At 33.8% G+C, this 16,047-nt stretch overlaps 1 protein-coding gene across 11 annotated transcripts in view; it reads right to left on the bottom strand.

The window, feature by feature from the left end:
* Positions 1-16,047, bottom strand: part of DGKB (diacylglycerol kinase beta) — an 812,604-nt gene that overhangs the window by 417,779 nt on the left and 378,778 nt on the right. For all 11 annotated transcript variants that reach the window (XM_064380347.1, XM_064380346.1, XM_064380345.1 and 8 more), the window contains 2 exons: positions 6,788-6,873; positions 4,539-4,628 (listed from right to left, as the gene is read on the bottom strand). In XM_064380347.1, the coding sequence (XP_064236417.1) occupies positions 4,539-4,628; positions 6,788-6,873 (176 nt within the window). The remainder of the gene's footprint in view (positions 1-4,538; positions 4,629-6,787; positions 6,874-16,047) is intronic.

Below are 16,047 nucleotides of genomic sequence, written 5' to 3'. Positions count from 1 at the left end.
AATACCTCTTCTGGAGCTCATCACTACTTCTTACCTTACACAGCTTTAAAAAGTAATTATGCGCTATTTAATAAAGTGTATGATAAGTAATTATTACATAGAATCATGGAAAATATTAACTATTTCAAAAGGTATATATCTTATAGTATAATTTGAAGCTATAAATATTAATATTATGCATATAACTGTACTCAGTGGCAAAACATTGAATGGTTTAAACTGCAAGACTACAATAATTATATTTAATAACATTTCATGTTTCTTAATAGCACTACCTTATTCTAAATGTTTAATTAATTCCTAATTGTTAATTTCTTTTAAGAAGAATAAGTAATAACTCCCCAAATAAGTTATACGCATGTATATTTTGTTTTACCTACTGAACTAAAAAAAAAACACTTAAGTATGTTAATCTATTTTCCAAATTCTGCTTTCATTTCAGAATATGGTTAATAGTCTTTAGGTATAAATTATTTTGCATGTAAGAGTATATATTATAGGAGTATTGTCTGTGTGTATGCATATACATATATAGGATGAGCAGAAATACAAGCAAGTAATAATGCTTTACAAAAATGAATTTGTTCTCAGTCATGTCTCCGGTTAATAGCAGCACCATTGAACATAACACTAGAACAATGTAGGAACAACAGTAACCAGGAGAGAACATGATAGGAATGAATGTAATGAAAATCAGTTACCACAGCTAGATTTTAGTAGGGTCACTCAGCTTAAAATCTTTACCACTGGATATGTGTACAGGGATTTTTATGACTAAATATGAAGATCTGGTTTAAATCTGTCTTCCAGTCAAGCAAAGGTAGAAAGAGGCAATAAATAAATCTTGAGAATGACAACATCTGCAATTCAGAAGTGATTCACATAGATCAACTCCAGACTGTAGTGCCCCATTTAACAAATACCTTTTCCCTACTTCTTGTATGTATCTATGCCCAAGTTTGTTAAATAATGATATGTAGCTATTAACAGGATTCCTGAACCCAAGAAGATCATGATTTTATAAAAGATAAATCAAACCCACTAAACATGCCAGCAAAAGATTTTTTTCAAAAATGAATAATGCTATTTTACTTTCATCATTTTGACTTAAAGCTTGTAATCACTCCAGGGCTAAGAAACAGAATGAAAACATAATTAATAATTATTTTATCTTTAATGATATGTTATTATGGTGACTGGATCAAAATAGTCATAGAAATTGTTGCAAATGAAAATCACATAAAGAAATGCAACGATAAATCTATAAAAAAATAAGCTCCATTTACAACTATCACTTACCTCCTTAATCTACACAAACAAGATTTTCCTTGCAATAATTAAATTTTTGTGAGAGAGACTAATTTTGCCAGAAATTTACAAACAGAATGCTAATCAAGCATTTTTTCAAACACCCTAGGATATCCTACATTCTTACGGTGTCATCTTTTCCAAATTATATTCTTGTAAAAAAGAGGCTTCAAGTCAATAGATTCCCTGGACCTTAAGTGAAGCAAATGATTACTGGTTGAATGAAGTATTTTCTTCTACAAAATTAAGCATAACAATAATTACTGCAACTGCATAAAGTGCTTAGCACAAACATTGATACGATTTGGCTCTGTATCCCCACTCAAATGTCATTTTTAGTTGTAATCCCGATAATTCCCATGTGTCAAGTGAGGGACCTGGTGGGAGGTGATAGGATCATGAGGGTGGCTTCTACCATGCACTTCTGGTGGTAGTGAGTTCTCACTAGATCTGACAGTTTTATAAGGGCCTATTTCCCCTTTGCTCATTTGTTTCTCTCACATGCCACCATGTAAAACGTGCCTTTGCTTTTCCTTCGCCTTGCACCATGATTGTAAGTTTCCATAAAGCCATTTGGAAGTGTGAGTCAATTAAGTCTTCTTTAATAAATTACCCAGTCTTGGCTACATCTGTAAAGCAGTGTGAGAACAAACTAACACAAACACTGTGCAAACAATTTATCAGTTTAGCACAGGAACCTACAAGGTAGGCACTATTATTTTCTTCAAATTCTGATGAGGAATCTACAGCACACAGTTTTTAAGTAACTTGCTCAAAGTTACACACCTGGCAAGAGACAATTCCACTGAAAAGCACATTTCTCTGTTAATAATCTCTAGCAAAGGACTTCTCCATTTCCCTAATTGCTCAACGTGGACATCTTGTTACCATGCTTTCCCTAAAATTCCTATCCATTCCACTGATAAGTACAATTAATCTAAGCCTGAAAATGTACCTCCAGTTTGTCTACTGCCTGATTTACATCATGTAAGCTCTAGTCTACTCATTTTATTATGTAATTAGAACAACTATAATAGAAGTTCTCATTTGGAGAACTATAGTTCTGTGTGTTTTCACATTTTCTGACCGGTTTATTTTCTATTCCCAAATTAATACATTTTTGAAAATGTGTCAGTGTGTTACTCTACTTCTGAGACTTTCAAAGCTTCACTTTCCATGTCAAAATCAATCAAATAAAACTCTTACAATGACAAGTTCCTGCATTATCTGGCTCCCAATTATCTTTGAAAGTCACAGTACTCACCACCCCTAACTGCCCACCACTGCCCTGCTGCTTCAGCAACCCCACCAGCACTCCTTCCTTCAGTCCTTGAAACACAAGGAGCTATTTTTCCTCCTTCTGGTATTTTAGATCCAACTTAAATGTTACCTCCCCAGAGAGACCTTCTTGACCATCTAGCTAGATAGTTCATCTCTATTATTCATTCTTCAGAGAGACCTTCTTGACCATCTAGCTAGATAGTTCATCTCTATTATTCATTCTTCTGATTCCTGATTCCTTGATTAAATTTTATAATTACATATTTCATTAATAATTGTCTATTATATTCAATGAAAATGTAATCTCCAAAAAGATAGAAGCCATGTATTTACTTCCTCACTGTTATTTAGCACCTAGACCAGTGCTGATACATATCATATACTCACAGGGAATTCATCACTAATAGATACTTTGACACAAACCATAGTCCTTGCCTTTGACCATTGTCGGTACTTTGTATGTGTTTTCACAAGAATCATTAGAGTATGTCAAATATGGACTTCTTCATCAAATTTGAGATTTAGGCCATTTGTTAATTTGGAAGCTAAAATAAAATTACTTATTTTCAAATGTATCAAATATATGTTACAGAAGAAAAGATACACATATTTTCTTTCTTTTTAATCAATGCACTTGTATGAACACTGGCAAATACAAGTATCTTATCAGCAATGGTGATGTCTTCATTCATTTCTTTAGATTTCATAAGCTCTAATACAACTCATGAAAATACTCCTAAAGTAAATTCTTAATGAAAATCCCAAATAGAATATATACTAAATTCTTAACTTACTCTAGCATATACACAGTTTAGAGCTAGCTGGCCAGATAGTCATGGAATTGTTCTCCAATTTTGCTGTAAATCAGAGTTACTCAGAGAGTTTGTATTAAAAAAAAAAATCATCTTCTCAGGTCCCAACTCCAGATATTTCCATTCAGCGTGTTTGGGGTGGGGTCAGGCCACCGTATTTTTAACGAGCTCCCCAGGGACTCTGTTCACTGTGTCTTAGTAGACACTTTGCCAGCTTCTCTAAGTGAGCTTTGATGCTAAATATATGTAGCATTCAATTCCTGCTTCTTTACCAAAGTCTGGTGGTGTTTAGTGATCTTATCTGGTGCTGTTCCATGATCTTTAGATAAATATAGCCTATCAGTGATTCTGCAAAATGTTTTAGGACCTCCTTCTGAAATATTCTCTTTATTTACCCTGCTCCATCCACACTATTTCGGTTTCAGTTTCTTGAATACGTCAAGTGCCCTGCCACCTCTGGGCCTTTGAACTCCATGTTCCCTCTGCTTATGAAGTTCACATCCAGGTTTATATGCCTGAGTCATTTTCTAGCTATTAGTTTTCTAATATTATCTCCTCAGTGAGGTCTTGCCTTATAATACTCATCAGTTTACTTGTTAGCATAAAGTCTTACATATCGTCTTATGTGCCACTAGAAGTTAAGGACCTTTTGTTTCTCTATTGTCAACTCTGTACCCAAAGTGCAGAATACAGCTGGATAGCATAGAGTGAGTCTCAATATTTAAGTGTTATTTAATGTATTCACTCCTGGGAAACTATTCGTTAGCCTTTCATTTTTCCTTTGTTTGTGATTTTACCACACAATTTATAAATGAAAAATATAAACATTACCTTAATGTACATCATGTTTATGTTATTTTCTAAATGAAAACATCAAAAACAAAAACCAGAGATGTCTGGAAACTTGCCCTCCTGAAGTTTAAGTCTATAATTAATATGACATTAAAGCCCAATACCCATGGTCTCTTCACCCTCTACTTGTTCTTCTATCCTAGACTGTTGTTCAAAATCATATATTACATATACTACATCAGTTATAGTCACGAAATCGTATGGTTTTTGTTTCTTTCCTTGTTACTTAGCGAGGGAAAGGGGTGCCGTGCACTGTTTCGGATTTTGTTGTTGCAGCTGCTTTACCTCCTCCCCATCGCAGGCATCTTGCTAGATCATTGCCAGTCCCAAGAGGCAGAATTGCAACTGGAGGATGCTTGCCTACGTTGGCCTTTTCTGCAGAATAAAAAAATACAAATAAATAAGATTTTGAATGCAGATAAAATAATAGCAAAAAAAAAAAAAAGATAGCGTGATGACATGAAATGAAGGAATTCCACTAGGTACTTACAAACAAAACTGTATTTTTTAGATATATTCTATTATGAATTATGAATAATTTGCACACATTTGTAGCAACTGACAAAACACAAATACTATTTTTCACAGCATGATGGATTGTCAAAACTCAGGAAAGATGAAAGCTTTTTAAATGTCTTAGCTAAAAAGTGCGGCACGTCTTATCTCCATTACAATTCTCAGAGATATTATTATATACAGCATAAGATTACAATACAGAGATACAACTAGGGTCGATGGGTACGTCCTATATAAAGTCCTTTTGCAACATCAACTCCAGGTACCTTTTACTTGAAGGGATAAAATATTTGAAAACTGTGGAATTCTAAAAGTGAGTAAATTGCTAACAATGTCCTTGACTTTTTCCCACCCACAGTGCTCCTTTGTGTCAGAGCAAACGGAACACAACTTTAACAGCTGGAACACACCAAGATCAGCAGGTTTTCCATGAGATTAATTTTTACATCACATAATGCTTTGGGTTCAGAGCAGTAAAGATCTCTGCTGCTGACATCCCATGTGCTTTGATTTGAATCATCATATGCCTTGAATCAATCTCACAAATGTATATCACTTTGATTTTTTCTTCCTCCTTAGCCCCTCAAAGTCAGTGTACGTATGTGTGTGGGCATACCAGGGCTAGGTAATTTAGGGATATGTCACAATGAAATAGACAACATTAAGATTGGGATATGTCACAATGAAAGAGACGACATTAAGATTTTGAGGGCTAAAACAAAGAATTCTTGCTATTTTCCCTCTAAAACCCTTACAAATCTTCAGAGACTTTTCTAACTAACTCATTAACTTTTTCAATTCTTGAATTCTGGTTGTCTTCTAAGATAGAACATATATATACTATTTACACCATTTAACAGAAGGCCAGATCAGAATTTTCACTGTTTCTTTTTAAATCAAATATTAGTAGATTAAAGCTGTTAGATCCTTATCAAAAATGTTGCCGACATGTATTTATTTTTAATGTGAACATTTTTAGTGTATGCAAAGACAGAATGTTATCTGCCTTGACTAAATAGATGTCTGTTTCTATTTATACAGAAGGTAAAACTTCTTTTGAATCAATCTGTTTTATGAAAGGGCCTGTTTTAAACACAGAATTGGTCAATGCAGTAACTGAAATGAGACCAAAAAGAGTCAATACTTGTTTGGATTTATTTCCTCATAAAGGCCATTTCATGATCTGTTTTTGTTACTAGTAACCAGTTCCAACAACTGACTAGATCTGAAAAATCAAATAATTTTCCTGAATTTACAGTTTTTATTGTGCCGCATACTTACCTTGTATGCTTAATCCTGTTCCTATATTGTTTGCTTATAAAAATAGAGCTCTTTCAATTTAAATAGAGAGGTAACATAGAATAAGATTAAACTGTGGGTTCTAATCCCAGCTCTCTCAGTTCACAGCTATAAGACATTATTTTAGTTATTTACTTTTTCCAAGTTTTAGATTCCCTATCTCTACATGGGATTATTAATACTATGTCATAGAGTTGTGAGGAATAAACAAGATAATTTAGGTAAAAATCTTAGCACAGGACTATCAGATAGTACATGATGAATAAAAATTAGCTATCATAATGACGATGATGGATGATAACGATATGAATATGCACAGAGGGTAAGGTTTTGAGGCTCCACATTTAAATAAAGTAAGCACATCCGTTTGGCACTGACTTTATCACAAATACTAGGACTACTCCTTTGGCTCCTTGTCTGGGGTATGCAAAAAACTGGATTTCCTAGCGTCCCATTTGAATACAACTCTGAAAGTCTGGTAAATACTGTAAGAAATGGATTAGAAAGGAAGGACTTCCAGATACTTGTAAATTATTTTGTCTGTTAAATTTTTGAACTATAGAAGAATTACTTAAACCAATAAACAGCGTGCAACATTCCAGATGTCCAATTATATAACTGCTTGCAAAGATAATGATGCTAGCCATAGATACATAAATAAAACAGAACTTAAAGCCATTGCTCTCACCCCAGCCATATTAAGTATGTGTCTGCATTACCTATGCAATCCAAAACCCAGCCCACGGTTCCATCTCCACCACAGGCTAACACTCTGAAGTCAGGAACATCGCGGAAAAAGTTTAACCTGAAAAATAAGCATGTTATGGCACATGATGAATAGTTTAAAAAGAAGATATTTTCAGTTTTGTATCATTAGCATTTAACCTAATGAAATACATTTTTATTTTATAAAAACTGTAAAATATCTCAATGATGCTTTATCCCTTCATCCTATTTTATAACTATATATTCCAGATTCTATAATTTAAAAATATTTTGTAATTATATATTCTAGATTCCATAATGAATATACTCTATTTTTCTTCAATGAACTCTAAAATTTTAAAAGTAAAATTAGTAAATTATAACTTTCATTAAGATATTCTCCCAGATGTGATTTGCAGTTCACATAATCCTGAATGACATATATTACATTATTTCATTTAATAAATTTCATTAATGAAAAATTATCTTTTGAGTGAATATATAAATGTGACAGTTATGTCAGTAAATATGTCTTTAATGATTTCTACTTTCTCCATTACTGGGAGAAATTGATCAGACTGCAACTGGGGTTCTAGCCAATTGTTTCAGTATTTCCTTTTGACTTGGACTCTCCAAACAGGAGTCAGGCTTCACCTTGTATTTTGACCGGGTTGACAGGGTTTTCCACCCAGGAACACTCCAGCCTAATTGCTGGGTCAGCTGCCATAAATACCCACTGCTTCTGCTGTGACTGCATGCAGCGTGCTTAATAATGTAACCTACCTTCTACAAAGTCACAAAGGCAGGTAGTGCAGCCAGCTATACAGTCTTAGCCTATTTTATTGCAATAAAAATATTAAAACAGGACAGAAATTTTGGTATGTGTCTCTTCACCCCCCTTGTCCCAGCGATAACCACTGATAGTGATATAATATGCAACTGTCCAGGGAATTTTTTTACATACTTAAATATATGAATGTTCATACAAGAATCTTTAATGCAGACATATTTTCAACATGAATAAAACTGTGCTATACATATTGTTCATTAACTTGTGTGGGTTTTTTTAACTTCAAATATGTATAAGGGAACTTTGTATATCAGTATATAACATATGCATATGTCATGTGCTGCATTCTGTCAGATTAATTTTAACCACTGCAGCACGTTTTATAATAAGTGCCTGTACTAAAATTTAAAATAAATTACTTCCTTTTACGCATTTTTAAGCTATTTCTAGTGTCTCATTATTACAAAAAGGTATTGTATTTAATATTATTTGAAGAACATTTGTGTAAACATGTGCATGTGGTTTGAAGGCTACTCTAGAGAAAAATATTCGATTACAACATTATATCCCTCTGAATGGCTCCCACTGTGAAATATGCAAGTGTCCATTTCCTTGCAACCAAAACACACTACATATAAACAACCTTATGATATTTCTTTAACAATGAGTGAAAACCAGTATCTTTTTCTTTGTTGTAAAAATCACACTTCCCTGTTTACTAGTGAGTTGAACATATTTTTATACATTTCCTGGAGATGTGTAACCTCTCTTCTGAAAAGAATCTTAAAAGATGTGCCTTTCTTTCTATTGAGTTGTTTTTTAATAATACTTTAAAATAAAACTCTTTGCATATTACAGCAATCTTTGTCTTTACATTTGCATCATTTAAAAAAGTTTCGTTAAGGCAATACCAACATCGCATAAATATCGTAAAATATATACAAAAATTACTAAACCCCATCATCTGATGAAAATATCCATGGATGTTTAGAACAGGAAACTTTCATGCAGTTTCTCATTTATTATATTGTGGATACTTAACCTTTGTGAGACCTGTTGCAAATATCTTCTTCAGTTCTAATACTGATTGTTTTGCTTATACTATTATAGGTACAATAGAATAAACACATATGTACCAATTGCCCATTCCAGGACTTACATATTTCTCTGTTTTCTTTTCCTATAGCACTGTTCTTTCTAATGCACAAAGGTGAGCACTATTCTAAATACTGAGTTACCACGTGTCTGACAATCGACATGTCTTTCTACTTTTCCCACTTAGCGTCGTTACTCAGATTCATTCGTGTTGTAGCTGAAGATTTTTCCACGTGTCGCTGAAATTCTTTCTACTTCTACTGCTGTGTTAAATTCCATTTATGTAAATATGTCTTTTAAAATCCATGTCAATGGCCATTTCAACTGGTTTGCTTTACATTTTTGCAAAAGGTGCATTCCTGTGCAGGCATTCCTCACTTTATTGCTCTTCACTTTGTTGAGCTTAGCAGACACCGCAGTTTTTACAACCTGAATGTTTGTGGCAACCGTGTTTCTAGCAAGTCTATCAGTGCCACTTTCTACAACAGCACGTGCTCAGTAGATGTCTTGTCACATTTTTGTAATAAGCACAGTATTTCAAACTTTTTCACTATTATTATGTCTGTTACGGCGTCTGTGACCACCTTCAAAGTTATTGTCTTGAGGTGCCATGAACGATGCCAAGGTAAGACAGATAACTTAATTGCTAATGTTGTGTGTGTTCTGAGTGCTCCACCCACCAGCGATTCTCCTGTCTCTCTTTCTCTCCTCAGGTCTCTCAATTCCCTTAGACACAACAATATTGAAATTAGGCTAATTAACAACCTTACAATGTCCTCTAGGTATTTAAGTGAAAGGAAGAGTTGCATTTCTCTTTCAATCAAAAGCTAGAAATTGTTAAGTTGAGTGAGGAAAGCATGTAAAAAGCACAGAGAGGCCAAAGGCTCGCCCTTTCATGCCAGGAAGCCAAGTTGTAAATGCAAAGGAAAAGTTCTTAAAGGAAACTAAAAGTGCTACTCCAGTAAACACACAAACAACAAGGAAGTGAAACAGCCTGATTGCTGATACGGAAAAAGTTTTAGTGGTCTAGAGAGAAGATCAAACCAGTCACAGCATTCTCTGAAGCCAAAGTCAGATCTAGGGTAAGCCCCTAACTCTGTATGTACAATTCTACAAAGGCTGAGATATGTGATGAAGCTGCAAAATAGTTTGATGCAAACAGATGTTGGTTCACGAAACTTAAGGAAAGAAGAGCAAAAACAGCAGATGCTGAAGAAGAGGTGGCAGCAAATGATCTAGAAGGTCTAGCTGCAATTATTGATGAAGGTGGTACACCAAACAACAGTTTTTCAACGTAGACAAAATAGCTTTCTAATGGAGGAAGATGCCACCCAGGATTTTGATAGCTACGAAGGAGAAGTCAATGCCTGGCCTCAAAGCTTCAAAGAACAAGCTGACTCTCCTGTTTGAGGATAATGAAGCTGATGACTTTAAGTTGAAGTCAATGCTCATTTGCCATTCTGAAAATCCTAGGCCGCTTAAGGATTATGCTAAAGCCACTCTACCTGGGATCTATAAATGGTAGCGCAAACCCTGAAGGACAGCACATTTCTTTACAGCATGGTTTACTGAATATTTCAAGTCCACAATTGAGACATACTTCTCAGAAAAAAAAAAAAAAGGACTCCTTTCAAAATGCTATTTTCATTGACCATGTACCTGGTGACTCAAGATCTCTGGTGGAGATGTGCATAAAGATAAATGTTGTTTTCATGCCTGCAAACACAACATACATTCTGCAGCTCATGGATCAAGGAGTAATTCAACTTTCATGTCTTATTTAAGAAATACATTTCATATGGCTATAGCTGCCATAGATAGTAATTCTTTTGGGGGATCTGGGCAAAGTAAATTGACAAACTCTGAAAAGGATTTAATAATCTAGGTTATTAAGGATTTAATAATCTAGAACATTCATAGTTCATGGAAAGAGGTCAAAATATCAGCATTAACAAGAGTTTGGATGAAGTTGATGCCAAGCCTCATGGATGACTTTAAGGGGTTGAAGACTTCAGTAAAGGAAGTCACTGCAGATGTGATAAAAATAGCAAGAACTAGAATTATAAGTGGAGCCTGAATGTGACCGAATTGCTGCAATCTCATGATCGAATTTGAAAGGATAAGAAATTGACCTTTAGAGATAAGCAAAAAATGGAGTTTCTTGAGATGGAATCTACTCCTAGTAAAGATGCTATGGACACTGTTGAAATGGTAACAAAGGATTTGGATTATTACAAAAATTTAGTTGACAAGACAACAGTAGGATTTAAGACTGACAAATTCTGAGGGAAGTTCTACTGTGGTTAAGATGCTAGCAAATAGCATCACATGCTACAGAGAAATCTTACATAAAAGTAAGAGTCCATCAATGGGTCAAATTTCACTGTTGTCTTAGTTTAAGAAACTACCAGAGCCACCTCAACCTTCAGCAACCACCACTCTAATCATTTAGTTCCCATTAAAATCAAGGCTAGACCCTCTACCAGAGAAAACATTATGATTCTCTGGAGGCTCAGATGATTGTTACTATTTTTTTTTAGCAACGAATTATTTTTAAAGTATATACATGTCTTAAACCATAATGCTATTGCACATTGAATAGATAACAGTATAAACATAACTTTTATATGTACTGGGAAACAAAAAAAAATTGTGTGACTCACTTTATTGTGATATTCACTTTATTGTGGTGGTGTGGAACCAAACCCACAATATCTCCAAGGTATGCCTGTACTTATTTCCTAGTGCTTAAGGAAAAAAAAAAAGATTCCTTTCAAAATATTATAAAGGGCAGGGGCTACTTTAGAGTAATGTATATTAATATGCAACTTTACCAGATAATGTTAATTTTTTTCCCTAAGAAGTTGCACCAATGTACAATAAATGTACTCTATGGAGTCCATTCTCTCTAACACGTGTCACAGTTTTTCATTTTATTTCTTATTTTGATGAAGTACCTGTTTATCTTTTCTGTTTCTATTATCTATTCCTTTTTATCTTGTTGATTTGTAAAAGAATTTTTACATGTCTTTTAGTACTTTTTGGATAATTTGTTTTCATGTATTTTCTACAAATGTAGTTTGTTTTTCTTTACTTTCATTAACGGGTATTTTAATGAATAAAAACTTAGTTTTAATAGTCAAATTCATCACCCCTTTGATAAGTGGTTAGTACCTTAACCAGCCTTCTGTAAGACAAGCTTCCTTACTCAGACCTCAGAATTCACGTATGTTCTCTTAAAACATCAGTTTTACCTTCAACATAGAAACTCATAGTTGGTTGTGGTGCGAAGTACTTTATTTTCTTCTCTCCCCGACTTCTAACACCTCCCCTTTATCCTGACCTCTGGCCCTCCCTCCCTTCCTTTCTTACTCTTTCACCCTTCCCTTTAGCTGTAGTACAACATTTTCTTCTATTTTTTTTTTTTTTTTTTTTTTTTTTTTGAGACGGAGTTTCGCTCTTGTTACCCAGGCTGGAGTGCAATGGCGCGATCTCGGCTCACCGCAACCTCCGCCTCCCAGATTCAGGCAATTCTCCTGCCTCAGCCTCCTAAGTAGCTGGGATTACAGGCACGCGCCACCATGCCCAGCTAATTTTTTGTATTTTTAGTAGAGACGGGGTTTCACCATGTTGACCGGGATGGTCTCGATCTCTTGACCTCGTGATCCACCCGCCTCGGCCTCCCAAAGTGCTGGGATTACAGGCTTGAGCCACCGCGCCCGGCCTTCTTCTATTTTTTTAATCCATCTTTGCATTTATTGAGTAATTCAACTTTCTACTATGCAAATTTCATCACAAATATTATTTTTCCCATATGGCTGCATTTCTAGTTGTATTTTCTGTTGTGTTTTACTTACGACTTCGTGCATCTCTGCACTAGTACCATACTCCCCCGATTACTACAGCTTTCCAGTAAGTCCACATCTCAGGTCATGAAGAATCTTACCAATTATTTCTTCCTTTTTTTCATATATATTTAAACTCATCATATTTCACAAAAATTAAAATATCAGCAAGAAAAACCAATCATGATTTTGAAGTTGCATTAAAACTACATATTAATTTTGGGAGAAATAACACATGTATAATATGAATTAAGTTTCCTTATTCATGAATATAGTATTGCTGGATTTATTTAGATATTCTTTAATATTGTACAACAAAGATTTAAATTTTCTGCTAACAGGTCTCACGTATATTTTGTTAGATTTATTCTTGGTTGTTGTGTAGTTTTTGTTGGTAGTTTAAACATTTTAAAATTATGTTTATTAACATTAACGTTTTTGTTGCTGGTGTATATAAACATATATGAATTGTATATATTGATTTTATAAATAATTATGTTATCACTGTTTTCCTATTGCTTACATTTTGTTTGTGGATACATTTGGATTTCTATGTAAGTAATTGTGGCATTTGCTAATAACAATGGTATAATAATGTTCTTATTATAACAACATTATACTCTCCAGTCCTTATAATTCGTATTTCTTTCCCTGTGTCTTTTTCCTTGACAAAACTCCAACATAGTGTTGAAAGGAGTATTCACAGTGAATATCCATAACTTGTACCTGAAGCTAAGAATTACTTTTGGAATCTGCCCATTTAGGATGACACCTGTTATTGAGATTTTTTTTTCTTCATACTTTCCTTTACTTGATGAAGATTTTTTATGAGGTTAACAAGGTTCCCTTCTGTTATAATAAGAATTTTTTACTATACATAAAAGTTTAATTTTTCTGCATCTTTTGAGATTTCACAAGGTCTCTGTCCTTTAATTGGCTAGTGTAAGAGTCAACATTTACATATTTCTGCATTATTAAAACATCTTTGCAATCCTTTCATGCACCTAAACTAATCCTTGTGTATTTCTGCCCTTTAATTGGTTAGTGTGAGAATAAACATTTATATATTTCCGCATTATTAAACCATTCTTGCAATCCTTTCTTGCACCCAAATTAATCCTTGTGTATTAATATTTTTAAGATAATTGAATTCCTTTTGCTAATATTTTGCTTTGCATCAATATGTATGAACAAATTGACCTATTTTTCTTCCTCATACCACTTTTATTTACTTTTTAAAATTAAAATTATTCTGCCTTATAAAATATGTTGCAGAGTATTTCCTCTACTATTTTCGAAAAATTTGTATGATTTTTTTTGAAGTTCTTTGAAAACTGGTAGCACTTGCTAATAAAACCTAAATTTCTGTGTGTTTTTCTTTAAGAGAAATGACTTAAATAATTGTTTAGATTACTTTAATAATTAATCTTCAAATTTTATGATTTTCAATTTTTCTTAAGTCAGCTTTTTTCTAGCTGTATTTCTGCAGCAATTTGATTCTCCTTCCCTAGATTTTCAAACATTGGCACTGAAGCTTAAGAAAACTTTGTAAAACATGGCAGTAGCTGCAATATTTCCCACAGAGCTAATTGTTTTTGGTGAAAGCCTAACCATCCAGTTGACTCACCATTGTTCTTCTATTCCATGATGATGTTTCATCTGTTATTCATTCTTGTTCTCTTTAAAAATTGTCATCATTGGTTCTTCAGCAGGATCCTACCCCCAAACATAAACCCCATGTGACTGTCAGACCAGCTTACTCTCTGTAAATTGGTTGCTAATTGGAAAATTTGACCTCTCTTTATCTCAATTTATTGATTCATTCAATCCATGCAGTTTTCCCTAGAAACTCATTCATTCTTTATTTCATTCATTCAGGAATAATAGCCTTGGGAAGTTATTTAGTAATTCTGACCCTCAGTTTCCTTAACATTAGAATGGAATTAACACCACCTGGTTTGTTGGGATCTTTACAACATATTAAGAAAATGTTATATAAATACAACTTACTATTCACATGTTATTACTAATTTAATTATATATTTTTCTTTATTAAAAGTAGCATATGTGTGTTTTAGGTCAGAGTGCCATTCCTCCATTTCCCCACCTCCTTCGCCTGCACTGTTCTGGCAGAATAATCACAATTTTCTAACAAGCAGTAAGGAGACATTTCCTACATCCAATCTGAAACTATAGCCAATGGACAATTGGGAGACTTGCTTACAGCACTGGAGACAAAAGGTACAGAGGAAAATAGCTGTGATGGACGACAAGTAAATCGAAATGACTCAACAAGAGCCAAATGGAGGGTCCTGCATGGCACTGACTTTTCACCTAGGAAGGCTGTGATGAGAAGTAGATGTGAGGCTTCCACATCACGGGTCACCCTTTAATGGGGAGAAATGAGAAAATGAGGAACGTCAGGGAGGACTTAGCTCTGGGGAAACTTCAGTACTATGTATTGTACTTTTTACCCATCAATTTCAAAATGTTCCTCATGAAGAATGAATAAGCATAAACATTTTGTAGTAAAATCATGCTTGGGTCCTGAATTTATTTGCATCATTTTATGAACTTTTTTTTAAATTAAAAGTTCAAATGATTTATGAAGAAAATGAATGATGATGAGTTTACACTGTTGGCCTTTACAGCACTGGTTCACCTAGAGAGTTTCTTATGTATCTGCAACAGCTAAATTCGAAATAGAGCGCGTATTTGGTTTTAGCAGCCCTCTGCCATATGCTTTTTTATCATATTTGCTCTACAGTCACCACTGTAACACTCCATAACATTTCAGTCATGCAAGATGAATAAGTTGTAGGGGTCCACTGTACAACACTGTTCCTACAGTTTACGATACTGTTTTGTGCGCTTAAAAGCTTTTAAGAGTGTAGATCTTATGTTAATTCTTCTTACCACAACCACAGCAGAAAAGGACGTGGTAAGATTTTGATGCTTAATATCACTAAACACAAATCCAGAAAATTTCATCTAAGATTCAGAGCCTTACTTTGTGTTAAGATAAAATTGATAACAGAAAAGGCAGTAAGTTTTCATTTGTACCCAATAACCTTTTTAACAAAGCAAACCAGGAAAGTCTTTTTTAAAAGAAAAGAAAACTATAGCACTGATTCCAGAATCTTGGAAAGTGTCATAAAATCAGAATTCTTAATGTCATTATGTAGCTATTACTTTTGAGTCCAATCTTATATTTTATTATTTAAAAATACTGCCACTTATATACGATGTGGATGTATGGGTTAGAAACAGATCAAATATATAAAATAAATAAATCTACAGCTCTAAACAGCATAAATATATATTATAGATTGTAAAATAATATTTTGATACTTAGAGGAAATCAATGTGAGAGTCAAATATTTTCAGCATATCATGCATAGTGAATGCTCACTTTAATTATACATATTCACATCTTTTTATATTAAAGAAATACAAGGCTGAAGGATCAAAAAACGCTTTACCATATGTCATCAATTCTCTTTTTCTTCCTCCTTGTTTAGAAAAAAATTAAGTCAAGAGCTTG

Source organism: Aotus nancymaae, unplaced genomic scaffold, assembly GCF_030222135.1.
Source record: "Aotus nancymaae isolate 86718 unplaced genomic scaffold, 86718_ANA_hifiasm-v0.15.2.pri h1tg000025l, whole genome shotgun sequence".
NCBI lineage: Eukaryota > Metazoa > Chordata > Mammalia > Primates > Aotidae > Aotus > Aotus nancymaae.
This window is presented reverse-complemented; position numbering and strand designations above follow the sequence as displayed.